Below are 26610 nucleotides of genomic sequence, written 5' to 3'. Positions count from 1 at the left end.
GCTATAGCTTCTAGAAGAAGAGTAGCTTTCTCTGTCCCTAGGAAAACCTTCTAGCAAGTTATCGATAAAGCAAGAGCTATTAGTAGTAGAGATCTCCTATAGATCTACAAAGATAGTTCTATAGCATATTAGACTATATATTAACTTATTAGAGGAGAGATAAACAGACACTATAACAGAGTAAATATTAGGGCTTAGGGTCCCTTCTCTTTTGTAGCTTGCTTTAATAGGTTTATAGCTAAGCTTAATAAGGATCTCCTTACTACAGACCTTATTAACATAGTAATAGAGGAGCTGTACAACCTAAGGGAGTAGGCCTTCCTAGTAGAAAACTACCCTAGTCTAACAACTCCTAATCCTTAAGGATTTGTGTTATACTATAACTAGACTCCTCTTAGCTAAATGTTAAGCTCTAACAAGGCAGAGATAAAGCAGTAGTTAGTAGCATAGCATCCTATATATATTCTCCTTAAAATCCCTTCTTCCCTAATAGAAACTAACATTCTCCTAGGCTTTAAGTTAAGATTCTAGGGGAATTAGCTTAGTCTTTTAGTAGTAGTTCTAGGGGGGCAGGCTATAGGTTCTAGGACATATTCTAATACTTTTAGGTTTTTATAGAAAAGTTTTCCTTTAGCTAGGTGTTTTTCTTATAGTTTCTTAGATGCTTTTGTAGAGGTGTGTAGTTGCCTCCTTTCCTTTATATAGATAAGAATAAAATAAGTGTTCTAAGTGTTATACTTCTTAGTTTTGTAACAAATAAAATAGTGTAATTCTAGGGAGGGAATCCTTCTTAGGTAGGAATGCAGGTACTAAGGCCTAAATTTAAGAGCAATTTCCCTCTTCTTATTAAGGGCTAGTTAGTCTAGTAGTATAATTTCTGACTACAAATTAGAAGGTTATAGGTTTAATTCCTGTATTAGCCTCTTATTTCGTGCGACTATGTTAGGATGTGTTCCTCTTATGCTCGCACGAGATGCTCTTTTTTAGTAGACGCCTATATTAGAGGATAGTGTTTAGGGATTTTAGTTTTGTTAGACAGTCTGCAAGCTACATGTCTGTCCTTACAAACTCTACCTTAATACTCCCTTTGTTATGTTGCTCTCTATAATAATAGTTCCTAAGAGAGACATGTCTTAATCTTTTAGAGTTAGCATAGTTTTCTACAAGGCTAATAGCTAATTAATTGTCTACTTTAATAAGGATAGTAGAAATGCTTTTAGCCTAGGTAAAGGGCTAGAGCTTATTAATAAGATTCCTTACCTAATTTACTTCTCTTGTTGCCTTAGTAAGAGAGAGGTACTCTGCCTTAGTGCTAGATAGCACTACTTCTTTCTATAGTTAAGATCTCTAGACAACTAGGCCTCCTGCAATTTTAAAGAGCATTCCTAAGGTAGACCTAGATATGCTAGGATTACTAGCAAAGTTAGAGTCTAAGAATGCTTTAATCTAAATTTGCTCCTTAGTTTTCCTATATATAAGGCACTTGTTAATTATGCCTGCAACATATCTCTAGATGTGTTTAGCTACCTAAATATACAAAGGTCCTAGGTTCTAAAGGAACCTTGCATAGTAGTTAACAGCAAAACTAATATCTGGTCTAGTGTAGTTTAACAGATGTTGCAGTTCCCTAATAATCTTGTTAAAGAGATTATAGTCCTCCTTTGTTCCCTTATCCTAAAGGGGTTTAAGGAGGGTGTTAAGGGGGTACTTAACACTCTTTGCATTACTAAGACTATATCCTTAGAGTTTGTCTCTAGAATAGTGTTCCTAAGAGACAGACATAGAGCTATCTTTCCCTTCCTTTAGGTAAAGTCTAAGAAAGATATTAGTATTAACAACCTTAATTATGTACTTCTGCTCTAATCCCTTAATTAGCTTGTTAATCTTATAGTCTAACTGTTTAAAGATCTAGAAGTTATCTACATAAAGGAGAACAAGGATGCCTTTCCCTTAAAAGAGGTAAGTATTACTAACAGTTCTTATTAGACTAAGCTTTTAGAGAGTGTCTATAGCATTGTAGTACTAGAGAGCAGCTGCCTACTTAAGCTTATACAGTCCTTTCTTAACATGTATAATATACTTATAGGCATCTTTCTTAAAGAGATAAGCTCCCTCTAGTAGCTTAATAAAGATCTGCTTATTTAGGTTTGGATTTAGGAATGTAGTCTTAATATTAACTTGTCTCCTCTTCTAGCTAAAGTTAACTAAGAGGGACAGAAGTATTCTCCCTGTTGTAGCTCTTAGGGTAGGAGCAAAGGTATTAATATAGTTAAGTCCCTTCCTTTGTATAAATCCCCTAGCTGTCTATCTAGCCTTATACTTCTCTACAGTTCTATCTAGGAGCACCTTAATCTTAAAGACCTATTTCCCTATAAGAGGGACTCTCCCTTTAGGGAGGGTGCTAATAAGTTTCTATTTAAGGCATCCTATAGACTTAAGTAACTTAGCTTCCTTAATAATAGCTTTCTCCTATTCCTTATAGTTAGATCTAGAGAGAGCTTCCTTAACTGTCTTAGGATTAGACAGATTAGAATTTGTTGCTTTAAGTCCTATCTTCTAGATCTTGCTATAGTCTTTTCTTATAATTGATCTTTTACTTCTTAAGAGTCTAAATGTGCCTAAGCTTTTAGGACTTGCTTTATTGCCTAATTTCTTAGGTCTCTTAGGGCTTCTCCCTGCTTTCCTCTTTCCTATAATATAAATATCTAGGAAGGGAGTTATAGTATAATCTTAGAGGTCTTCCCTTTTAGGGCAATCCTTTGCTAATGCTTAATGTTATAGCTATGTTAATAAGGCATTAGCCTACTCCTAGAATCCCTTAGGACTTCCTTAGAATCCCTTAGGACTTCCTGTTTCCTTAGAAACATACTCCCCCTAAGCTAGCTAGGAGGCTTCTTTATACTTAGTAGCCTCTAGCTAATTAGGCTTAGACTGCTTATGTTAGTTATCCTAGGACTGTATGTCCTAACCTAATGTTTGCTCCCCCTAAGATGTTAAAAGGGAGGCTTAGTTTCTTTCTCTCTGCATAGTATTAAACATATTCTCTACTTCTTAAAGATAAGAAGTAGTAAGAGGTTAGGCATCTTGCCCTTAGGCATCCTAGCCCTAATCTTAATCCTTAGTGTAGATAGTATAGACTTCCTGTTCTATAGTAATAGGTTGTATTAGTTGTAGGAAACTCTCCCCTTAGAAGTCTAGGGCAGCAGGTATTATACTATATACCTTATCCTTATTATGTGTTATATAAGGAGAGATTACAATCTTATGCTAAAACCTAGTAAGGGTAGATAGTTTAAACTTCTAAACTATATAGTTAGTTAAAGTGTTCTCCTAGAATCCTAGATTCTAGTATTTCTCTGCTCTAGGATAGAACTTTTATAAATTAGGTCTCCCCTAATTATGCAGATATGCTCTGCATCTAAATCTCCTAACCTTTATTAGATTAATATATAGAGTTCTAGTATTAAGATCTTAATTAAATTCCTAAAGAGGAATCTTGTTAGTTAATAGGTATACTAGCCTGTTAGTAAGGAAAATTACATATATAACTACAAAACTCTAGAGAGGGAGAGGTAGGCTAGAGTTAATTATTATTGCTCTTGCCTTATTAAGGATAACCTTATTAGATAATTCTGCAATTCTATTCTGCTTAGGAGTATAGGGAGCTAAGAAATCCTATCTTAGTCCCTTATTCTCTACAAATGTAATTAGATTATTGTTATTAAACTCTCCTCCTCTATCTAAGAACTAGATCTTAACTATCTTTTTGTACTAGTTAAATATCTTAGTAGTCTATTTCTTAATAATTTGTGCAGCTTGTAATTTAAGCTTGCAGAAGATAGCCTATCTCCTTCTTAACTTTGCATTAGTAATTATAAGGATGTACTTGCATCTAAAGATGTCTAGTAGAAAGATTAGTCCTATAATATTAATGTAGACCTTATCTAATAAGGATTAAGGTATTAGTCTTAGAGTTCTTAACACTACTCTCTGTAACCTTGCAAGCTTGTATAGCTTATAATGCTTAAGTGTAGATATGTTAATCTGCTTAAGTCCTTAGACTTAAGCCTTTATTGCACTAAGAATCTTGTTCCTTATATAGCCTAGTCTCTAGTGCTATCTTGTTATATTAGCCTTAGGTATAGTAAAGGCTAGACAGGACATATTCCTATTAGTTATAGAAGCAACTTTAGTACTCCCCTTAGGGAGAGAGATAGTTGCATTCTAGAGGATTAGAATATTATAAGTAGACTAAACCTTGCCTATCTTCTTGTTATTCCTTAGAATGTATAAAGATAGCCTATCTAGGTAGACCTTGCACTTTAGCTAGAGAGTCTCTACTAAGATAAGGTTATAATTAGAGTTAGGAGAGTATAACACATCTTGTAAGGTAATGTTTAACTTATTCCCCTTGTACTTTATTATAATCCTTACACTTCCTAAGTGTGTAACTATGCTTTGTCTAATAGCTTAAGAGAACCTAATTAGGGTTTCTAGGGGTTTAAGGTCTAAGAACTAGGACTTGTTGTTAAAGAAGTAGTATAATGTACTAGAATCCTAGATAATAGTGTTACTCTTTTGTATTCTAGCGGCAGCAATTGCTGCTCCTACAAATAAGCTATCTAAATTAGAGCCTAAGCCTATATTAGAAGAGGAGATAGGCTTAATTGCTGCAGCACCCTTTCCTCCCTTCTTATTATATCTCTTATTCTTGTCTTAGGACTTCTTCTTATCCTTATTAGATCCTCCTTTTCCTCTATATACCTAGGACTTTAGGGCCTTGTTAGGGTGCTTCTTAAAGCAATCTGTATTTATATAGATATAATAGGTATACTTAGTATACTAATTATTATTTACTGCAGCACCCCTAAATCCTCCTGCTGTCCTCTATGTCTATAGAGGAGGTTCCTTAATTAATAAGGTAATTAGCTCTTTAAGAGTTGTGTTCTTAATATAATAGGATTGTCTCTAGCTTCTTAGGTATTCTAGATAGTAGAGGCCCTAGATAAAGAATAGCCTAATCTGCTTATTACTAAAGATAAGCTTTAAGACTAGAATGCTCTTAGACCTAGAGTATTGTTCTATTGCAGAGATGTACTTGTAATACTACTTCTAGAAGTCCTTATAGTACTTCTAAGTATTTGTTCCTTAGATCTTAATATTACTAATTCTAAGAATCCTTAGGCTGTTATAAATGTTTATAGTTATAACAGGCCTATAGGTAGCTGCAATAGTATTATACAGTTCCTTAGCTGTCTTCTCTATATCCCTAAAGTTAGGCCTTAGAGATTAGTTAATCCTTTTGCTAACAATCCCGTATGCAATTAGGTTATGCTTATGCTAGACTTAAAGAGGAGTTAGTCTTAGTCTATTAGTTAGAATAGGTTCTGTTACTAGAGTGTCCCCTCCTTCTTTTTAGGAAGGAGTTAGAGCCTAGGAGGATAAAGTAGTACTCTCCTTAGTTAGTAGAGAGGGATATCTGACTTTAATTCCTAGCTTTAGTTAGGCAGGGCACTAGGGAATGTTATAAAAGACATAGCCTAACACCTCCTTGTCTATAAGGGCTGCTTTAAGTATCCTTAACTAGTCTAAGAAGTTACTTCCCTTTCTTAGGACTTTATTCTCCTTCGCAGTCTTAAACTTATTAGCCTGCATTACGGCTGTTGTTGTAACTAGCTCTTTCTCGGCTCGCTAGTCGACTGTCTAAACAGTGTATAGTAAGGTTCTAGTAGCTGCGCTTAGAACAGACAATTCTTCCTTAAGTGTGCAGTAGTTACGCCGGGCTTATAACCTGTTGTAATTAGACTTAAGCTAAGTAGAAGAAGACCTCTGATTAGCAGGTATATATTGTTATGCAGAGAGAATCTTAAGTGTGAGATTCTCACTTTAGCTATCTGTATGTGTGAATGCCTTGGCACTAGTCACGTGCACTTCACTAATAGTCAGTCTGATGATCCACAACAGACGACTCGCTGGCTTAGTAAGCGACTATCGGGACTGTAAAGACAAGGTCACCCTTGTCCATGAACGGCTTGTTGTGGATCATCAGACTGACCATTAGTGAAGTGCACGTGACTAGTGCCAAGGCATTCCCACACACAGATAGCTGAAGTGAGAATCTCACACTTAAGATTCTCTCTGCATAACAATATATACCTGCTAATTAGAGGTCTTCTTCTACTTAGCTTAAGTCTAATTACAACAGGTTATAAGCCCGGCGTAACTACTGCACACTTAAGGAAGAATTGTCTGTTCCAAGCGCAGCTACTAGAACCTTACTATACACTATTTAGACAGTTAACTAGCGAGCCGAGAAAGAGCTAGTTATAACAACAGCCGTAATGCAGGCTAATAAGTTTAAGACTGCGAAGGAGAATAAAGTCCTAAGAAAGGGAAGCAACTTCTTAGACTAGTTAAGGATGCTTAAAGCAGCCCTTATAGACAAGGAGGTGTTAGGCTATGTCTTTTATAACATTCCCTAGTGCCCTGCCTAACTAAAGCTAGGAATTAAAGTTAGATATCCCTCTCTACTAACTAAGGAGAGTACTACTTTATCCTCCTAGGCTCTAACTCCTTCCTAAAAAGAAGGAGGGGACACTCTAGCAACAGAACCTATTCTAACTAGTAGACTAAGACTAACTCCTCTCTAAGTCTGGCACAAGTATAACCTAATTGCATACAGGATTGTTAGCAAAAGGATTAACTAATCTCTAAGGCCTAACTTTAGGGATATAGAGAAGACAGCTAAGGAACTATATAATACTATTGCAGCTACCTACAGGCCTATTGTAACTATAAACATTTATAACAGCCTAAGGATTCTTAGAATTAGCAACATTAAGATCTAAGGAACAAATACTTAGAAGTACTATAAGGACTTCTAGAAGTAGCATTACAAGTATATCTCTATAATAGAACAATACTCTAGGTCTAAGAGCATTCTAGTCTTAAAGCTTACCTTTAGTAATAAGCAGATTAGGCTGTTCTTTATCTAGGGCCTCTACTATCTAGAATACCTAAGAAGCTAGAGACAATCCTATTATATTAAGAATATAACTCTTAAAGAGCTAATTACCTTATTAATTAAGGAACCTCCTTTACAGATATAGAGGACAGCAGGAGGATTTAGGGATGCTGCAATAGATAATAATTAGTATACTAAGTATACCTATTATATCTACACAAATGCAGACTACTTTAAGAAGCACCCTAATAAGGCCCTAAAGTCCTAGGTATATAGAGGAAAAGGAGGATCTAATAAGGACAAGAAGAAGTCCTAAGACAAGAGTAAGAGACATAATAAGAAGGGAGGAAAGGGTACTATAGCAATTAAGCCTATCTCCTCTTCTAATGTAGGCTTAGGCTCTAATTTAAATAGCTTATTTGCAGGAGTAGCAATTGCTGCTGCTAGAATACAAAGGAGTAATACTATTGTCTAAGATTCTAATACATTATACTACTTCTTTAATAACAAGTCCTAGTTCTTAGACCTTAAACCCCTAGAAACCCTAATTAGGTTCTCTTAAGCTATTAGATAAAGTACAGTTACACACTTAGGAAGTGTAAGGATTATAATAAAGTACAAGGGGAATAAGTTAAACATTACCCTACAAGATGTGTTATACTCTCCTAACTCTAATTACAACCTTATCTTAGTAGAGACTCTCTAGCTAAAGTGCAAGGTCTACCTAGACAGGCTATCTTTATATATTCTAAGGAATAATAAGAAGATAGGCAAGGTTTAGTCTATTTATAATGTTCTAATCCTCTAGAATGCAACTGTCTCTCTCCTTAAGGGGAGTACTAAAGTTGCTTCTACAACTAATAGGAATATGTCTTATCTAGCCTTTGCTATGCCTAAGGCTAATACAACAAGATAGCACTAGAGACTAGGCTATATAGGGAACAAGATTCTTAGTATAATAAAGGCTTAAGTCTAAGGACTTAAGCAGATTAACATATCTACACTTAAGCACTATAAGCTATGCAAGCTTGCAAGGTTACAGAGAGTAGTATTAAGAACTCTAAGACTAACACCTTAATCCTTACTAGATAAGGTTTATATTAACATTATAGGACTAATCTTTCTACTAGACATCTTTAGATACAAGTACATCCTTATAATTACTAATGCAAAGTTAAGAAGGAGATAGGCTATCTTCTGTAAGCTTAAATTATAAGCTGCACAAATTATTAAGAAATAGACTACTAAGATATTTAACTAGTACAAAAAGATAGTTAAGATCTAGTTCTTAGATAGAGGAGGAGAGTTTAATAATAATAATCTAATTACATTTGTAGAGAATAAGGGACTAAGATAGGATTTCTTAGCTCCCTATACTCCTAAGCAGAATAGAATTGCAGAATTATCTAACAAGGTTATCCTTAATAAGGCAAGAGCAATAATAATTAACTCTAGCCTACCTCTCCCTCTCTAGAGTTTTGTAGTTGCATATGCAATCTTCCTTACTAATAGGCTAGTATACCTATTAACTAATAAGATTCCTCTTTAGGAATTTAATTAAGATCTTAATGCTAGAACTCTATATATTAATCTAACAAAGGTTAGGAGATTTAGATGCAGAGCATATCTACATAATTAGGGGAGACTTAATTTATAGAAGTTCTATCCTAGAGCAGAGAAATACTAGAATCTAGGATTCTAGGAGAACACTTTAACTAACTATATAGTTTAGAAGTTTGAACTATCTACCCTTGCTAGGTTTTAGCATAAGATTATAACCTCTCCTTATATAATACATAATAAGGATAAGGTATATAGCATAATACCTACTACCCTAGACTTCTAGGGGGAGAGTTTCCTGCAACTAATATAACCTATTGCTATAGAATAGGAAGCCTATGCTATCTATACTAAGGATTAAGATTAGGGCTAGGATGCTTAAGGGCAAGATGCCTAACCTCTTACTACTTCTTATCTTTAAGAAGTAGAGAATATGTTTAATACTATATAGAGAGAGAGAAACTAAGCCTCCCTTTTAATATCTTAGGGGGAGCAAATATTAGGTTAGGACATACAGTCCTAGGATAACTAACATAAGCAGTCTAAGCCTAATTAGCTAGAGGCTACTAAGTATAAAGAAGCCTCCTAGCTAGCTTAGGGGGAGCATGTTTCTAAGGAAACAGGAAGTCCTAAGGGATTCTAAGGAAGTCCTAAGGGATTCTAGGAGCAGGCTAATGCCTTATTAACATAGCTATAACATTAAGTATTAGCGGAGAATTGCCCTAAAAGGAAAGACCTCTAAGATTATACTATAACTCCCTTCCTAGACATTTATATTATAGGAAAGAGGAAAGTAGGGAGAAGCCCTAAGAGACCTAAGAAATTAGGTAATAAAGCAAGTCCTAAAAGCTTAGGCATATTTAGACTCTTAAGAAGTAGAAGATTAGTTATAAGAAAAGACTACAGCAAGATCTAGAAGATAGGACTTAAAGCAACAAATCCTAATCTGTCTAATCCTAAGATAGTTAAGGAAGCTCTCTCTAGATCTAACTATAAGGAATAGGAGAAAGCTATTATTAAGGAAGCTAAGTTACTTAAGTCTACAGGATGCCTTAAATAGAAACTTATTAGCACCCTCCCTAAGGGGAGAGTCCCTCTTATAGGGAAATAGGTCTTTAAGATTAAGGTGCTCCTAGATAGAACTGTAGAGAAGTATAAGGCTAGATAGATAGCTAGGGGATTTATATAAAGGAAGGGACTTAACTATGTTAATACCTTTACTCCTACCCTAAGAGCTGCAATAGGGAGAATACTTCTGTCCCTCTTAGTTAACTTTAGCTAGAAGAGGAGACAAGTTAATGTTAAGACTGCATTCCTAAATCCAAACCTAGATAAGCAGATCTTTATTAAGCTACTAGAGGGAGCTTATCTCTTTAAGAAAGATGCCTACAAGTATATTATATATGTTAAGAAAGGACTATATAGGCTTAAGCAGGCAGCTGCTCTCTAGTACTACAATACTATAGACACTCTCTAAAAGCTTAGTCTAACAAGAACTATTAGTAATGCTTGCCTCTTTTAAGGGAAAGGCATCCTTATTCTCCTTTATGTAGATAACTTCTAGATCTTTAGATAGTTAGACTATAAGATTAACAAGCTTATTAAGGGATTAGAGCAGAAGTACACAATTAAGGTTGTTAATACTAATGTCTTTCTTAGACTTTACCTAAAGGAAGGGAAAGATAGCTCTATGTCTGTCTCTTAGGAATACTATTCTAGAGACAAACTTTAAGGATATAGTTTTAGTAATGCAAAGAGTGTTAAGTACCCCCTTAACACCCTCCTTAAACCCCTCTAGGATAAGGGAACAAAGGAGGACTATAATCTCTTTAACAAGATTATTAGGGAACTGCAATATCTATTAAACTATACTAGACTAGACATTAGTTTTGCTGTTAACTACTATGCAAGGTTCCTTTAGAACCTAGGACCTTTATATGTTTAGGCAGCTAAACATATCTAGAGATATGTTGCAGGCATAATTAACAAGTGCCTTATATATAGGAAAACTAAGGAGCAAATTCAGATTAAAGCATTCTTAGACTCTAACTTTGCTAGTAATCCTAGCATATCTAGGTCTACCTTAGGAATGCTCTTTAAAATTGTAGGAGGCCTAGTTATCTAAAGATCTTAACTGTAGAAAGAAGTAGTACTATCTAGCACTAAGGCAGAGTACCTCTCTCTTACTAAGGCAACAAGAGAAGTAAATTAGGTAAGGAATCTTATTAATAAGCTCTAGCCCTTTACCTAGGCTAAAAGCATTTCTACTATCCTTATTAAAGTAGACAATTAATTAGCTATTAGCCTTGTAGAAAACAATGCTAACTCTAAAAGATTAAGACATATCTCTCTTAGGAACTATTACTGCAGAGAGCAACATAACAAGGGGAGTATTAAGGTAGAGTTTGTAAGGATAGACATGCAGCTTGTAGACTATCTAACAAAACTAAAATCCCTAAACACTATCCTCTAATGTAGGCGTCTACTAAAAAGAGCATCTCGTGCGAGCATAAGAGGAACACATCCTAACATAGTCGCACGAAATAAGAGGCTAATACAGGAATTGAACCTATAACCTTCTAATTTGTAATTAGAAATTATACTACTTAACTAACTAGCCCTTAATAAGAAGAGGGAAATTGCCCTTAAATTTATGCCTTAATACCTACATTCCTACCTAAGAAGGATTCCCTCCCTAGAATTACACTATTTTATTTGTTACAAAACTAAGAAGTATAATACTTAGAATACTTATTTTATTCTTATCTGTACAAAGGAAAGGAGGCAACTATATACCTCTACAAAAGTATCTAAGAAACTATAAGAAAAACACCTAGCTAAAGGAAAACTTTTTTATAAAAACCTAAAAGTATTAGAGTATGTCCTAGAACCTACAGCCTACCCCCCCTAGACTACTACTAAAAGACTAAGCTAATTCCCCTAGAATCTTAACTTAAAGCCTAGGAGAATGTTAGTTTCTATTAGGGAAGAAGGGATTTTAAGGAGAATATATATAGGATGCTATGCTACTAACTACTGCTTTATCTCTACCTTATTAGAGCTTAACATTTAGCTAAGAGGAGTCTAGTTATAGCATAACACAAATCCCTAAGGATTAGGAGTTATTAGACTAGGGTAGTTTTCTACTAGGAAGGCCTACTCCCTTAGGTTATATAGCTCCTCTATTACTATATTAATAAGGTCTGTAGTAAGGAGATCCTTATTAAGCTTAGCTATAAACCTATTAAAGTAAGCTACAAAAGAGAAGGGACCCTAAGCCCTAACATTTACTCTATTGTAGTGTCTATTTATCTCTCCTCTAATAAATTAATACATAGTCTAATATACTACAGAACTATCTTTGTAGATCTATAGGAGATCTTTACTACTAATAGCTCTTGCTTTATCGATAACTTGCTAGAAGGTTTTCCTAGGGATAGAGAAAGCTGCTCTTCTTCTAGAAGCTATAGCTAGTAATGTAGATTATGTTATTAATAGCTATAAGGGATAGATAATAGATTAGCTAATAAGTTAGCTAAATAGATAAGAGGTGTAGATTATAAAGTAGAGGAATAAAAAAGCTAGAAGAAGATGCTTTTTAGCAAGCTAAAGCCGAGTATTAGCTACGTAGTAGGTAAATACCTGCTATATTTAGGTAATAGACAGCTCGTAATAATGCAGCTACTAATAGGGGAGTATTATAGATTATTAGACTAACTATTAGTAAAGTGCACGTGACTAGTGCTAAGGCATTCCTACACACAGATAGCTAAAGTAAGAATCTCACACTTAAGATTCTCTCTGCATAACAATATATACCTACTAATCAGAGGTCTTCTTCCACTCAGCTTGAGCCTAATCACAACACGGCTCACCGCGGCTTGGGTGATGCTGACAACATTGCACATCAGAAAGACGTCTCATCCTCCTCCTCCATCATCCTTCTCTCCGACAAGTCAACATACCAGATTAGCCAAACAACACGAAAGAACAACTCTCACCCACAGACCCACCATCTGCACCCTCAAAATGGCACCATCCAGTCCCACTCCAACCAAAGCCACCGACTCAATCCCCTACCTCTACCGCTTCCTCCTCACCTCCCTCGAAGGCCCCATGGCCATCGGCGGCGTCCTTCTAGCCCTCTTCGCCCCCGGCCAATACCTCTCCGGCATAACCCGCGAAACCCTCACCACGACCCACGGCCCCACCGACTTCATCTACACCCAGCTCGCGGGCGCCTGGCTGTACATCGTCTTCACGGAACTGGTCATCATGCGGGCCATCGACGACGTTCGCGTCTGGAAGTACCTCTGCGCGGGGATTTTGTGCTCGGATGTGTTGTTTACGCATTCGTTGGCGGAGGCGGTGGGAGGGTGGGGGGAGTGGATTGTGTTGAGCAGGTGGACGGTTGCGGATTGGGTTGCGGCGGTTACGACTTTTCCGTTTGTGATGACGAGGATTGCGATTGTGTTGGGGGTTGGGTTGAAGGAGGGGAAGGGGCGGAGGGCGTAGTGGGTGGTGTTGGAGGTGTGGATGGTAGATGGAGGGAGGGAGGATTTGAGGTATGAGGTGATATGGCAAGTCGATGTTTGAGAAGCTCTGGAGGGTCTTTGCGGGTGCATGATGGTACCACGTTTGATGGTATTAGATGAATGTATGTTGTGTATGAACGAGTCCATGTTCTGGTTCAAGCCCGCGGTCATTGGAATTGTGCTTCGTGGTCCAGCATCGCCTCTGCCCAAGCCTTTCTACTTCCAAACCTCAGCGGATCCTCTACTTTCCTCTCAATACTCACCGTCGAGTACCACAGAATCGATTTTTCTTCGTAGAATGTACCTTAGGAAAGAAGCTACCAAGAAGAGCAGGCAGAGACATGGATCGGCACGGCCGAGGCACTTCAAAGCCGAATCTCCGCCCGCTCGGCTCTTGCTGACCTCACCTTGCTCACCACCACAACCACAGAGCTCGACGATCAATGTGAAAGCCATATTCCCTTCATTGTGCTCCGAACTTTCACAGGCCAAGCTGCACGACCAATATGGCACCCCGAAAAACACCCATCATCATCGGAGTCGGCGACTTCGTCAACCGCTCCAAGAAAGTCGAAGATGCGATCGAACCCCTCCAATTGATGATCTTGGCGATACAAGAAGCTATCAAAGACAGCGGTCTAGATGCCTCGCATATGGCGACTTTGCAGGCTGAGATTGATAGTGTTTGTCAGTATGACCTTGTCCAGGACTCAATACATCCTGCATTTGACCTCAAAGGCCCGTGTGGACTTCCGCTGACGCTTCTCCCCAGCTGTAACAAGATCTTGGACATGGCCATGTGACTACCCGACCCTCCTCGCCGAACGACTCAACTTCAGACCTTTGCATAAGCAACTGAGCGAAACTCATGGTGGCAATCAGCCGGCGAAGTTGGTCGATGAGGCGGCGAGGAGGATTATGACGGGCGAGAGTAAGGTGGCTGTTGTGACGGGAGCAGAGGCTTTGGCATCGTGTGAGACTCTGTCGAAGCTTTGAGTATGGGGTTGCTGTGGCTGACCTGAATTGAAGTGACCGCATGCGCCGCTGCAAAGAAGATGCCACCACCGGGTTGGACGGCTCCGGACGAGGATGTGACTGGCGTGTTCTCTCCGACGACTCGCGCACTTCAAGAAAGTATGCTTGATCAATCGCTAAACTGTGTGATATATACCCAATGACTAACATTACAGACTACGGCGCCCGCCACTCCCTCGGCAACCCCATCCAACTCTACCCACTCTACGAAAATGGCTTCCGTGCCCACCGCAATCAGTCCATCCTCGACAACCACGACGAGTCCTCCCAGCTATATGCTGAATTCGCCGCGGTAGCAGAGAGGAACGAGTATGCGTGGAACTACCCAGCGAAAGGCGAGACGAAGAAGAGCATTGGGACGGTGTCGAAGAGAAATCGGATGATTTGCTTCCCTTGTGAGTTGTTGCGTACTCTAAAAGAGAGGAGACGAGAATTAGTACTGATGTGGTGCCAGATCCTTTGCTTATGAATGCGTTCAACACCGTCAACCTCTCAGCGGCATGCATTCTTACTTCAACGGAACATGCGGCAGAGTTGGGCGTGCCGAGAAGCAAGTGGATTTATCCTCTCGGAGGAGCGGGCACAGAGGAGAGCACCGACAGTAAGTCTCTCCACCTCACCTCGACCTGACCATAGCTGACACCGACTATCAAGTCTGGCTCCGTCCAACCTTCACATGGTCGCCAGCCATCTCCCGCTCCCTCGACGCCGCGATCGAGGTCTCCTCCATCAACAAAGAAGACATTGACATCTACGACTTCTACTCGTAAGCCGTCCTCTCAACGCAGCAACTTTGTTCAAACATGCTAATATCCACCAGATGCTTCCCCATCGTCCCCAAACTCGCCTGCCACCACCTCTCCCTTCCCTTAACCGGCTCTCCGAAACCCATCACGCTCCTAGGCGGCCTGACCTCCTTCGGCGGCGCGGGGAACAACTATTCCATGCACGTACGTCCACTCCATGCCCACCCTGTCCCACCTCACCTCTAGCCTCCCAATCTGACCTGATGTACGACTCAGGCAATAACAGCCATGACCCGCCGCTTGCGCTCGCCGGACGATAGCAAGACGGGTCTGGTATTGGCTAATGGCGGCTGGGTCACCTACCAACACGTCCTCATCCTCTCTCGCTCCCCCCGCAGCGACGGCCTCCCCTACCCCGATGCCAACCCTCTCCCGAAATTCGTCACCGACGTCCACGTCCCCGCTATCATCGAGCAAGCCGAAGGGGAGTGCTCGATTGAGACGTACACGGTCGAGTACTCGCGGGATAACAAGCCGACGAAGGGGTTTGTGATTGGGAGGATGGGAAGTGATGGGAGGAGGTTTGTGGCGAATTCGGGGGATGCGGAGACGTTGGAGCGGTTGGCGAGTTGGGAGGTGGAGCCGATTGGGAAGAGGGGGTGGGTTAGGTGCGATGGGAAGAGGAATTTATTTACGTTTGGGAAGAAATTGGGGGTGGAGGAGGGGAAGGAGGGGGCGAGGTTGTGAGTAGGTACTGGAGGAGAAGGGAGAGCAATGATGGCTACGAGGTGGAGTCTGTGGAGTCTCTGATAAGCCATGCAACTCTTCTGCGCTTTGCCAGGACATCCGATTTAGACCCGCCCTCTGTCGTGACATCGACCGCTGGCACAAGCACGATCAAGAGCCGCTTCACCCTCGCAGTCTTGAGCAGAAAGTCTCGCAATGTCAACTCGAACGACAGCCTTACCACTGACACCAACAGGCTCTTTACCATCCCTTCGTCCTCGATCTCTCGCCGAGCCGCATCGCCCAGAAGCATGTCTTCATGCTCACGAGCTCAGATACGTCGTTCGTACCTCCATTGCCTGCACACCTCGCCTTGAACTGGCAACTCTCATGCAGTGGAAGTCTCAAGAGGGACGATCCTCCATTCCCAGCGCCGCAGACATCCTCGACCTCCTTGTCGCCTCGCCAGCCGAAATCGAGCTCTTCAGCGCATCCGTACAACCACGACTTGGCTCGCCACTGCGCACTTCCGCCAATGTGACTGGTGATCGCAAGGCACGCGGAGCTTTCAAGATGTGGACGATACGCTGGCTGTGGCGGAAACAAAGACAACGACAATGAAAAATCGTTCCGGCTGCTTTCTTGGTCTTGGACGGAATACAAAGCCATGGACAGCATACGCTTACGGCGCTTCCACGACCTCAATCCGACCGTTTTCGGCCTTCTTTGGTGCAGCGCTCGATGTGGAGGCTGGTCATCTGATGGTTCATAACATTGTGGATAATCCAACCGGCTCTGGCTCAACGTCGGGTTATTCGAATGGCTGCGCTACCTGGTAGCCGGGCGACTCGTGCCTGGCCTGGGTTATGCGAGACTGAAGGCCTTGGAGGCTTTTGCCGCACTGGATATTCAGTCATTCAGAGATGCTTGCGGAGTATACTCATGGCTTGGAAGAGCTCAAATTATCTGGCTCACGGTACTTTCTGTCATCGCAGCTCTACTGGACTACCTTCTTAGTTCTTGGAACTGTGTCTTTTCGTCGTCTTGTCGGGCAGACACACGGTCTGAATTATACCAGGCTGTCAGAGCAACCCTTCTCTTTCGGTCTCCGTCCTCGCTTGAACACCTCGCCGAATCGTAGCCTCACCTCGACGATGCATGGCTTGGCCGTGGTTTGCCTTCCAGAGGTCTTCAGCTATCTGCTCTCGTCAACAAATGCTGTCGTCTTGGACTTCTTTCCCCAACAGATGGCCTGGTCCCTCAAGACAACCGGCTGGTCGCCCCGGTCCACTCACGGCGCGAGCATACACTCGCTCAATCAACGCATGGCATGGTCGAACGCCCTTCACTGGAGACTCCTGTTCATTCGCTCTCATGGATGCACGCTCGATTCGTCATGTCCGCGGTCCAACACACAGCATGGTCGGTCTGCCTTCGCCGGGGATGTTACAGCCATTGTTCCCGCTCATTCCAGCCGTGTCAATGGTACCGCCGATTCAACGCATGGCATGGTCAATCTCTGTTCCACGGAGATGCTGCGCTGTATGGCCTACCCTCTCCTCTGCCGGCTCCTCGCCCTCTCTAACGCACACTGGCTTCATGGAGTCGCTGAGTCGAAGCATTGTACAGCCAAGATTTGTTTCCCGGAAATGCAATGCTGTAACGTCGCCTCGACTTCCAAATCCGCTACTGTCTGCTCATCGCTCTCACTAACCCACACTACCTTTATGGATCCCCTGAATCAAAGCATGGCATTGTCAATCTATGTGCCCCAGAGGGTCTATGCTGTACTGCCTGCTCAATTCTCTCTTTCAAGTCGTCCGCCCAGTCGTCGCTTTCACCGTCGTACCCCGGCATCATCCACTCGCTGAGCCAACAAACAGCATGGTCGAGGCCCTTCCCACAGAGATGCCAGGCTGGACTGCCCCCTGACTCTCCATATCATCTCGACCTGCCGTCTCTCGCTCTCCTCGACCTACACTGCAGTTGTTGACGCGCCAATCGAACGCATATCATGGTCGAGCTCTAGTCTTCGGGGATACTAGGCCATGCTGCCACTGATCTCGCTCTCCCAACTTATCTGTCACTCTCTCGCTCTCACCAACGCTCGTTGACTCCATGTACTGGCCGACTCAACGCGTAGCATGGTCGAGTGCCATTTCGTGGAGATGCCACAATACACTGCCTCCCGACTTCCTCGTTCGACACTTTATGTCCATCTCGCTCTCACGAATGCACGCTAGGTTCGTGGACTTACCACCTCGGCGAATAGGATGGCTGAGCTCGATTTCCTGGAGACGATGAGTCCTGCTGCCACTCCATCTGTCTCCTCTGCCTTTGTGCCTCTCTTTCGCAGCTTGCTCAATCGATAACTTGCATGCCCGTCAAATAGCCCAATCGGTCTTGATGTTCAAGGGAGACATAGGATCTCTACTCTAGTATGTACTCGGAGGGGGATCCGCACGTGCTATTTTATATAGATACTCGAGACGCACGTGCTGTGATTAGGAGTTACTCGAGAGACGCACGTGTTGGACAAAGTAAGTGAATCTGGCGCAACTCCTTTGTTTTCGAAGCTATAAAAATCCGAAAACGCCTCGAACTCCAGTCTCTCCGCCCGATCCCTCCCCAAATCTCTCTCCCAAACTCCCTATTCAATCGTCATACCGCCGAGCAAGTGCATGGCTTCGTCGAGCTCGATGTCCTGGAGACCCTCCCTCAAACTCGGGTAGCCGGCAATAATGGCCGTAGCAAACCCCAACTCCGGATCGTTCTCCTCCGTCATCTTCTTCATCATCTGCACGAGAGCGACCTTGGTGGCATGGACGAGCGTCGGAGCGCCGAAGAGCCTCGCAATCTCATGCATGTGGACGACGTCGCTCCACGCCTGGTCTTTCAGCCACTCGTTGGTGTCGTGCTGCAAGTGGTAGAAGGTCTCGAAGACCGCTTCGATGGCCTTGGGGTTGTGGCGCGGGTGCAGGCAGAAGACGGTCTTGGTGCCCTGCTGGAAGAGGATGTCGCTGTATCGCGGGTTCCAGATCTCGTTGCAGGCGGTCTCGAGAATCTTGCTCTGCGGGCAGACGATGAGTTTGTGGGCGGGGAGTTCGATGCGTCCGCCGGTTGGGCCGTAGCGAATGATGAGGTCGCAGTACTGGCGGTTGGCGAAGAAGGGCGGGATGCTGATGGTGTCGCACATTTTGGCGGCGGAGGTCTCGAGATTGTTGTTGGTATTTAAAGGGTTGTGAATGGAACGAATGCTATGGTGGATGTTAGTTGATGAGAGAGCGATGGGGAGGATGGAGAGATCTTACCTCGATGGTGATGTTGTTGTCGTGGGGAGAAGTCGATATTCGCCGCCGCGAAGCTGTGCGCGTTTGAGGCGGGATTCAGGGGTAAAAGCTTTGGGATTGAGCACAGAGTGAAGAGCTTTCCGTCCTCCTCAACGGGCGAAGAGCATTCCATTCTCAACGAGTGAAGAACATCCCGTCCTGAGAGGGTGAAGAGACCTCTCGAGGAGGTAAGACGGTCGTTCCTTCCTACAGGAGTGGCAACCCCTGTGCCAACGTTCTCGTCTGCTTTCTGTTACAGTATGTCTCCATCGTGGAGCGAACACATCGTCTACAGCGCTATATTTTGCGTTTTCGAGGCTCTTCGGTACAATCTCCTCCCATAGCGGTGTAAAGCTCTGTTCTAGCAGTCTAGTCTGCTTCCTGCTACGGTATGTCTCCATCGTGAAGCGGAAACATCGTTTGAAATGCTACATGGAAGGCTCTCGAGGCTCTTCGCCACGATCCCTTGTGTTCGAGACTATGGACCCGATGCCAACAGTCTTGTCTTCGTTCTGCTACAGTGCCTCTCCATCTTGGAGCTTGGATGTCGTTCGTGACAATGCTTTGAAGTTTGGGAGTTGTCGAGCCTCTCCGTTGCGCTCTCCGTTGTACAGGAACAGAGACCGCTGTGCCGACGGTCTCGACTTTGTTCTTTGCTACAGCACGTTGCATTCGTGAGACGAAGGATCGAACACAACATTGCATTGAGATCTCTAGGGTACTCTGGCAGGAAGGGTGTGTAATGAAGGGCGTTTCAATCGACTGTCTGATTCTTCCCACGGAAGCGCAAATATTGAGACAATAAGCTCGCATCCATACTACTCATTACTTCGTCTTCGCGGAAGGAAGAAACGGCTGTCAACGTTGCGATGCCGACCTCTCGAGGGTTTTGCAAAGAATTTGATGGCTGCTTGTTCAAAATGTGATACGTCAAGTCCTTGGTATCTAGCCAGAGCAGCGGACTCAAATTTCTCGGTGCTGACCAGTCAAGCACTTTGGAACGAACGACTGGCTGGCGACTGCAACAACACCTCCTGTTGGATGCTGTTCTTCTTCGACTCCCTCGACTCGAGCTATCTAATACTCATGCCCTCGTTGACCCTTCGACGAGCGATCAAGCCTCAGCAGCTTGATCGAAGCCCTGAAAACCGCTTCAACGATTGTCTGGACCTCGCGCTTGTCGCAGGATAACACGTCGAAGTAATTGCCCCCACACTGCGGACTCTGTATTAAAGAACGATTCGTTACCAGCCCGAGCTTTGTGCCTACGCCTACCTCTTCAGTCTTGCCACAGACCTGCACTCCGATCAACCGAAGTTTTCATTCCCCTCAGCGAAGCACCATGAAGCGGAAAGAACGCCCGACTTCGACCGGTTTCAGCAACAACGAGCTCGTTCGCGGACCGAAAGAATACACTGATACCGTAGAGCGTGCCAGCAAGGTGCTGCGTTCTAGTTAGGATATCTGGGCAGTCGAGGGTTGCTTAAGGAACAGGTGGAGGTTGACAGGAAGAGCAAGAATGACACATTGCACGGATCGTTCGTTGGATTATCGACGGTATTAGTTCGAACGGCGCGACTCTTGAGTCATGCAACATGGGGGAAGGTTCAAAAGAAAGGTCATTCAAGTTATCTAATCGGCGCTGCCGTGATCTTGCTGGTGGCGAGTGTGCTCTTGGAGCGACTGGATGACTCGGGTCAGTTGGAATAGATGCTTAGGAATTGAAAAACGCGCGCCGTGTTCACAGAATGGCCGGTAACAGCATCCAATTTGTACGTGATCGAAGTCCTTGCCGCGCTGTCTGTCCCGTGAGATCTCTACTCTAGGTTGTCAGCTTCCAGCGCAAACATCGATGGTATACTCAACACTGCTCGCTACCTGTATATGTCTATGGACGTGGCATCTCTGACAGCTCATCTCTAGCCATCCGTGAAGAGAGATTTGCGATGCCTGCTCATCTGGGTATACCTCAAGTCTGACGACGTTCACTTCAGCTCGCGAACGTACTTTCCTCCTGGTCGGCAACGTACCTTCCCTCCCTCCAACAGCCCTGAGAACGACACCGCAACGCAGAAAACAACCCGGATCGATGGTACTCTCTGGAGACAAGAAAGATAGAGCCACGCTCTCAAGATCTCGACAAGGAGGACGCGAAGAAGCTCTTTTGCGCCTTGCGTAAAGAAGCCCGCGGCAAAATAACAACGAACAGCCGGGAATAGGAGGCGCTCCTGGTCGATGGAAGAGCGTGAAACTCCAGAATAACGCGCCGAGGTTGATGTCTTCGCCTTCTGTTCCATCGAGCCCTAGGTCAGAGGCAATGAACTCGCGATACAGGCTCCTAGTCGCTCGCGCAGGCTCTCTAACACGCCCTCCAAGCTTCTTCGACGAGGTCAGTTGCTCGGTATACATCTTTGCGCAGCTTTGCTTCACCGTCTACGCGACGATCAAGAACATTCAGGGCTAACGTCTCACTACCACAAGAAGGACCGACGACGGCGCGTCGTTGTTCACCACAAATCGAAGAGCCCTTCTTGCTTCATCTCTCATCCAATTTTGACCATCGACTGACTTGCTAGCTGTCGGCCTTCAAGCCACTCTCCCCCCTGCTCGGCGACGCAAGCTGGGCCAAAGCCGTTACCATAGCGCATACGGGACTCCAAGGGCTGCATGATTGAAGGCGACCATCTCGCGACGGATTCGTCGCCGACTCTCGCGCTGCGCGGGTGCAGCCTTGAAAGACACATCCGATGAGAAAGACCTGCTGGACAACGCGTGAAAGATGCTTCGAGCCCTGGGCGTGGATATGCTGGATGGAGAAGGTCCAGGAGGCATCGTGGTGGACCAAAAGGCGAGCATCCGCGCAGTGGCGTAAAAGACGAGCGACGATGACCACTCGGTAGCCGAGGATACCATGCCACCGTTTACCATGAGTCCATGCAACCATGCCTCTTCATGTTTTTTGAGCGTGGCGCTCAGAGCGGACGACAAGGGCGAAGCATGGCGCGATCCAAGACCATACTTCCATAGAACTTGCAATTGAACGTGAAGAGAAGTCGAGGTTGACGGATAAAGGATGGACAATGAACACAGGAAGGTACATCGAATCAATTGGGAAAAAGCACCAGAGACAAAGGGCGATGAGTGGCAGACGAGCAACAACGAAAGAACAGCGACCAAGACGCACGGAACGACGGAACAGGAAGAGATCACAACTGGAATAAAGAAACGAGTCCTGATAGGACGTGCAAAGATGGCGTACATGCACCTGGACAACTATATGGGCTTCACAACAGTCCTGCCATTCGCGTCCTGTTGAGTCTATCGCGGATGCAATCAAATCACCCACTGGAAATGAGCATGCGGCCACGCTTCCCCTTCGCAAACTTGACGAGCTGCTTGCAAGTGCTAGAGGCACACGTTCAGCCGTATTCCTGACGTCTTCATAGTTCAGAACAAGTGCCCAGCGTGAATCCCCGGTCTTCTTAACCTATTGGCACCAGGACCTTCACTTCCACACCGGTCTGGCTCGTACTTGTCCGCAACCAGAAGATACTTGTGTGCCGAAACAAAGTCCAGCTTCATTGTCCCGCGGTCGTTCCCGATCTTGGCTCCACACGCTCGACAGCAGTCGAAATCGGCCGGGATGTGCTTGGCCAACCGTACCTCAGGTCTGACGATCACACTGTAGCGACCACATGGGCAGCGGACCACCTTCCGCGTTCTCTTCATGGACAACGCGAAGCGGAACAGGTCGAACGTCTTCCGTCGAAGAGGCCCGATCTCATCGGTCAGCAGACGAAACCAAGTGGAGCTGACGAAACCCTCCAGCATGTCTGACTCTAGTGCAGTAGCCAGATTCTCGGCGAGCTCGTCTCCTTCTGGACCATTGGTTGCAGCATCGACGACGTACATGATCGACGCTTCGTCTTGGACATTCGGTAGAAGGCTCACGAGAGCGATGGACGCTTCTGCTTGGAGGGTGGGCAACAGGTATTTGCCTGCTACCATGATTACTCCGACGTGGTACGAAGTGTCTTGTTTGCGGGGATGGTCGTGGTCGTATGCGCAGGTATAGATGTACTTGAGCACCGTCTCAACGGCGTCTGGATCGTCGTCGGTGAGCTCGATGATGTTGTTGTTCTCTGGCACCTGTGGAAAGATATCAGCATTTCAACTCTTCATCCGCCATAGGAGAGAAATATGCTGACCTTGAGCTTCAATCCAAACTGGAGAGACTTCCGGAAGTATTCTGAGTTCGTGGACAAGATGATTTTGTGGCATTTGATATCGCGGTCGATACACTTGATCGTGACATCGGCATAGTCATCACATCCCCAAAGCGCTGGATTGGGAGCGCGAAGTTGTGCTCCGGATGTGGTACTTTGGGGACAGGGGTAAGTCGACGATCCTTGTTTCGCGTTTGACGGCTGTCCAGTGAAGGCCATGACGATGAAGTGAGAATGTCCAGTTCGCAGATCCAATATGGATATGGAGAGGAGCACAAATCTGCGAATTTTAATCTGAGCGTGGCAGATCACAGATAAGCCTGCGATTGCTGGACTTCTTTGCTTCAGCAAGATCGTTCATCGAAGAAGAGAGTCTGAGATTCTAGACCAAGACATGCCCTGTTCACATGGGTACGAGAACCAAATGGAAGAGTCTTTATCCCCATGGAAATCACAATGTGTCGCAAGCACACTGTCTTCGGGCTCTGAGCAAACATCAATATGACCTGCACTGCAGCGATCTAAGTGCTTCGAGAGGTCAGACTCGTATAGCTTGAAGCTTCTTGTCTTCTCCTTTCGTCAGCCTACAAACGCTTGGTTTTTCCTCTCGTCACAGCAGCACCATTGCATATTCGACTATCAATCCAGGCGTATGCGTGTACCAAGTCTTTGACCGAGACGCTATACTGAGGAATGAGTTGGAACAAAACGTCTTGCTTCCGTAGCAATCTTCTTGTTTGTACGAACGTCCAGCATTTCCATAGCTTGGCCTCGACTCGTTGTTCAAGACAAACTGTCGATTTCGAGAGTCAATTTGCCTCTTCTTTCTCCATACTATAGTCGTCGCTGGCCTGTCTGTCGACATTTGAGCGATCTGGTCCGGGCTTGTCGTTCGGAGAACATCTACGAAGGAGATGACAGGAGAGATATCTTGCGTCCGCAGCATTCTCCTTCTACATGAGACTGACGAGCAGTTCCAAGACCGAGACCTGGCCCGTTACTCGGGGAGTTTCAATGAAGGAGGGGATGACATAACGTGTCTTGCTTCCGCAACACTCTTCATGTCTGTACACCTGGCCAGCAGCTACGTAGAATGGTCAGGCTCGATCATTCAGAGAGCAGACACCTCAAGAATGCCGACATGGCACTTCTTCCCTCTCCAGCACCACACCCATTCAGACGACTATCGAGCATGTTGGAGGCTCGGCCGGAGCTCATCGTTCAGGGAGGGTTGGCAAAGGAGAGTACAAACATCATTCTTTGCTTCCGCCCGACCAAGATGTTCATGGCTTGGCTGTATCCACTTGACAAGAGAGCATCCACAACTGGGAGATGAACGATCATTGTTCCTTCTGCAGCGTCGCACTCGTTCGCAGTCGATCTAGCACCAAGTTGGCCTGGTCGGATGTCACTGTTCGGAGAGCATTCGCGAGGAGCAGTGTGGTGAACAATTAATCCACCAATCCCCGAAGGGGGTGGATTGATTAATTGCCACCATAGTAAGGATTAATTGATTAGTATCCACAATGCCAGTCGTTTAGATTAATTAATTAATCAATTAATCTATTACATTGATTAATCCGGTGGATTAGTGGATTAGCAATGGATTAGTAGATTGGCAATAGATTAAGGGATTGACCGGATTAAGGACTTCTGCCTGCTGTAGGCACTGCCGGAGGCCAGCTCGCCGCAGGCGGAGCGATTTTGACGGATTGGTTAATCCAAACATGGCCGGATTGGTTAATCCGAGTAGTTTAAGGGTGTTATTAGCGTTGGTAAGGGTAGTGTTGTTATAAAGGTATAGGTTAGGGTTAATTCGAAGAAGTTGTAAACCTAAGCTCAAACCCTAATTGCGGAGCCTCATAAATCTATTAATTCTATTAGTCGGGGAGCAGCCGAAACGCGGGGACTCCGCGCATATGCTAGCGCAGAGCCGCATCTTAGCTCTAATCTAACATCACATACTTCTTAATACTAGATTTCTCTACCGAGAAACTAGCACATTGCTATCTACGAGGGCTTACCGCAGAGATCTGCATCGGCGCTTTGCTATAAAAAAAGAATAAGTATTATCGGACATGTAGTTGTAGAGTTATCGAGTCTAGAATCCTAGGAAGGTTTTAAGATCTAAGATTAGACTTTAAGCTATACGAATCTCCCTCTATTTAATAACTGAACAGCTGTAATGTCAACTTCATTCTTAATACTCACTACATCGACATGATTTTTAGTCTGCATTTAAGCGCAGACCTCGCGCTTTCAAATAAACTACTTTTTGTTATATTAGCACATCAGGATCATATTTAAATAGTCACCGCAACATGTTAACAATACTAGCGCTAGAGATGCCAAGCCGCACCGTCAAACTCTGATTCTCGAGCTTTATTCCTTTACGCGACTATTAATACTATCATAATGTCCTTCTTTACAGGGCGCCTATTATCCTCGCGCATTACCGATGTTACTAACGTCGACGACACCGACCTCGAGAGCGCTCTAACCGCATCGCTCGCCGCCTCCGAAGTGCTAATCCCTACCGAGTTCTAACGCACGAACGACTACGATAGTATTGCAGTAGAAGTACCGGCTCCTGTACCGATCCGTAGCTACGAGGGCCTTAATCTTACTCGCTACTCGCTTAAGGGATACACTATCGCCGTCTCCTTACTTAATAAGGACTTATAGGTGTGGAAGTATGGCTATCGGCTGAACAAGATTAAGGGCAACAAACAACTTAAATACTAGCTCTGCAGGACGTGCTATTAAGCACGCTCGAGCATCCCTTACAGATACTAGACTAGCTCTTAGACGAGCAGCTCTAGTAAACATATAAAAGAGGCGCATAGGATTAATCGTAATAGACCGATTGCTGTAGCATGTTTAGCCTTACCGAAGAAGCGGAAGGTTACTAATCTCTTCGGTCTACCTAAAGAGACTAACTACATTACCGTTAGTCGCTTCGCGGCTATGTTTGATGCCGGTCGATTTAAGAGCAATCTGTTGCGGTGGATTATCTTCTGCCACATCCCCTTCCGCAAGGTCGATAACGAGCACTAGCGTTTAATGCTTATTAACCTAAACCCTCTCGTTCAGAACTTACTACCGGATTACACGACTATAAGTCGCTAGATCTACAAGGCGTACGACAGCTATCTCGGCGTAATTACTAAGCTGCTCGCTACAGCGATTGGACTCATTTACTTCTTAATAGATATGTAGACGTTAAAGAACGGCATTACGCTCGCTGGCCTTATCGCACACTTTATCGACAACAGCGGTAAACTCTGGAACTTCGTACTCGGCCTGCCTACTTACTATAGTACTTATAGTAGAGTTAACATTGCTAAAACGACTAGTTTAATTATCTACTAGTTCTCGATTCCTCGCGGCTCTGTCGGCTACTTCTGCAGCGATAACGCAGCTAACAACGACACTTGCATAGCCGCTCTCGTAGCAGAGTTCGAGTTCGATGCTATTAAGCGACGACTG

The 26610-nt window shown here is 44.1% G+C and overlaps 4 protein-coding genes across 4 annotated transcripts; 2 read left to right on the top strand and 2 right to left on the bottom strand.

Annotated features, from left to right (window-relative positions):
* Nucleotides 1–12553: 12553 nt before the first annotated feature.
* Nucleotides 12554–12907, top strand: MYCGRDRAFT_29261 (uncharacterized protein; the record flags this gene model as incomplete). The annotated part of the gene is made up of 1 exon (XM_003849002.1): nt 12554–12907. A coding segment is annotated over one exon (354 nt), but the record flags the coding sequence as incomplete, so codon positions are not given.
* A 658-nt stretch (nt 12908–13565) lies between these two features.
* MYCGRDRAFT_48801 (uncharacterized protein) lies at nt 13566–15587 on the top strand (the record flags this gene model as incomplete). The annotated part of the gene is made up of 8 exons (XM_003849003.1): nt 13566–13746; nt 13832–14032; nt 14089–14193; nt 14250–14489; nt 14549–14695; nt 14749–14860; nt 14915–15044; nt 15117–15587. The coding sequence occupies 8 exons, from the start codon at nt 13566–13568 to the stop codon at nt 15585–15587; spliced, it is 1587 nt and encodes a 528-aa protein (XP_003849051.1).
* A 2629-nt stretch (nt 15588–18216) lies between these two features.
* Nucleotides 18217–18762, bottom strand: MYCGRDRAFT_96356 (uncharacterized protein; the record flags this gene model as incomplete). Its single annotated transcript, XM_003848906.1, has 1 exon — nt 18217–18762. One exon carries the CDS (start codon nt 18760–18762, stop codon nt 18217–18219), a length of 546 nt encoding a protein of 181 aa, XP_003848954.1.
* Nucleotides 18763–22342: 3580 nt separating this feature from the next.
* Nucleotides 22343–23340, bottom strand: MYCGRDRAFT_96355 (uncharacterized protein; the record flags this gene model as incomplete). Its single annotated transcript, XM_003848905.1, has 2 exons — nt 22343–23044; nt 23104–23340. 2 exons carry the CDS (start codon nt 23338–23340, stop codon nt 22343–22345), a joined length of 939 nt encoding a protein of 312 aa, XP_003848953.1.
* Between the last annotated feature and the right edge of the window lie 3270 nt (nt 23341–26610).

Source organism: Zymoseptoria tritici, chromosome 10 (assembly GCF_000219625.1).
Source record: "Zymoseptoria tritici IPO323 chromosome 10, whole genome shotgun sequence".
NCBI classification, from domain to species: Eukaryota; Fungi; Ascomycota; class Dothideomycetes; order Mycosphaerellales; family Mycosphaerellaceae; genus Zymoseptoria; species Zymoseptoria tritici.
The sequence above is the reverse complement of the archived record's forward strand: the minus strand, read 5'-3'. Positions and strand labels throughout refer to the sequence as shown.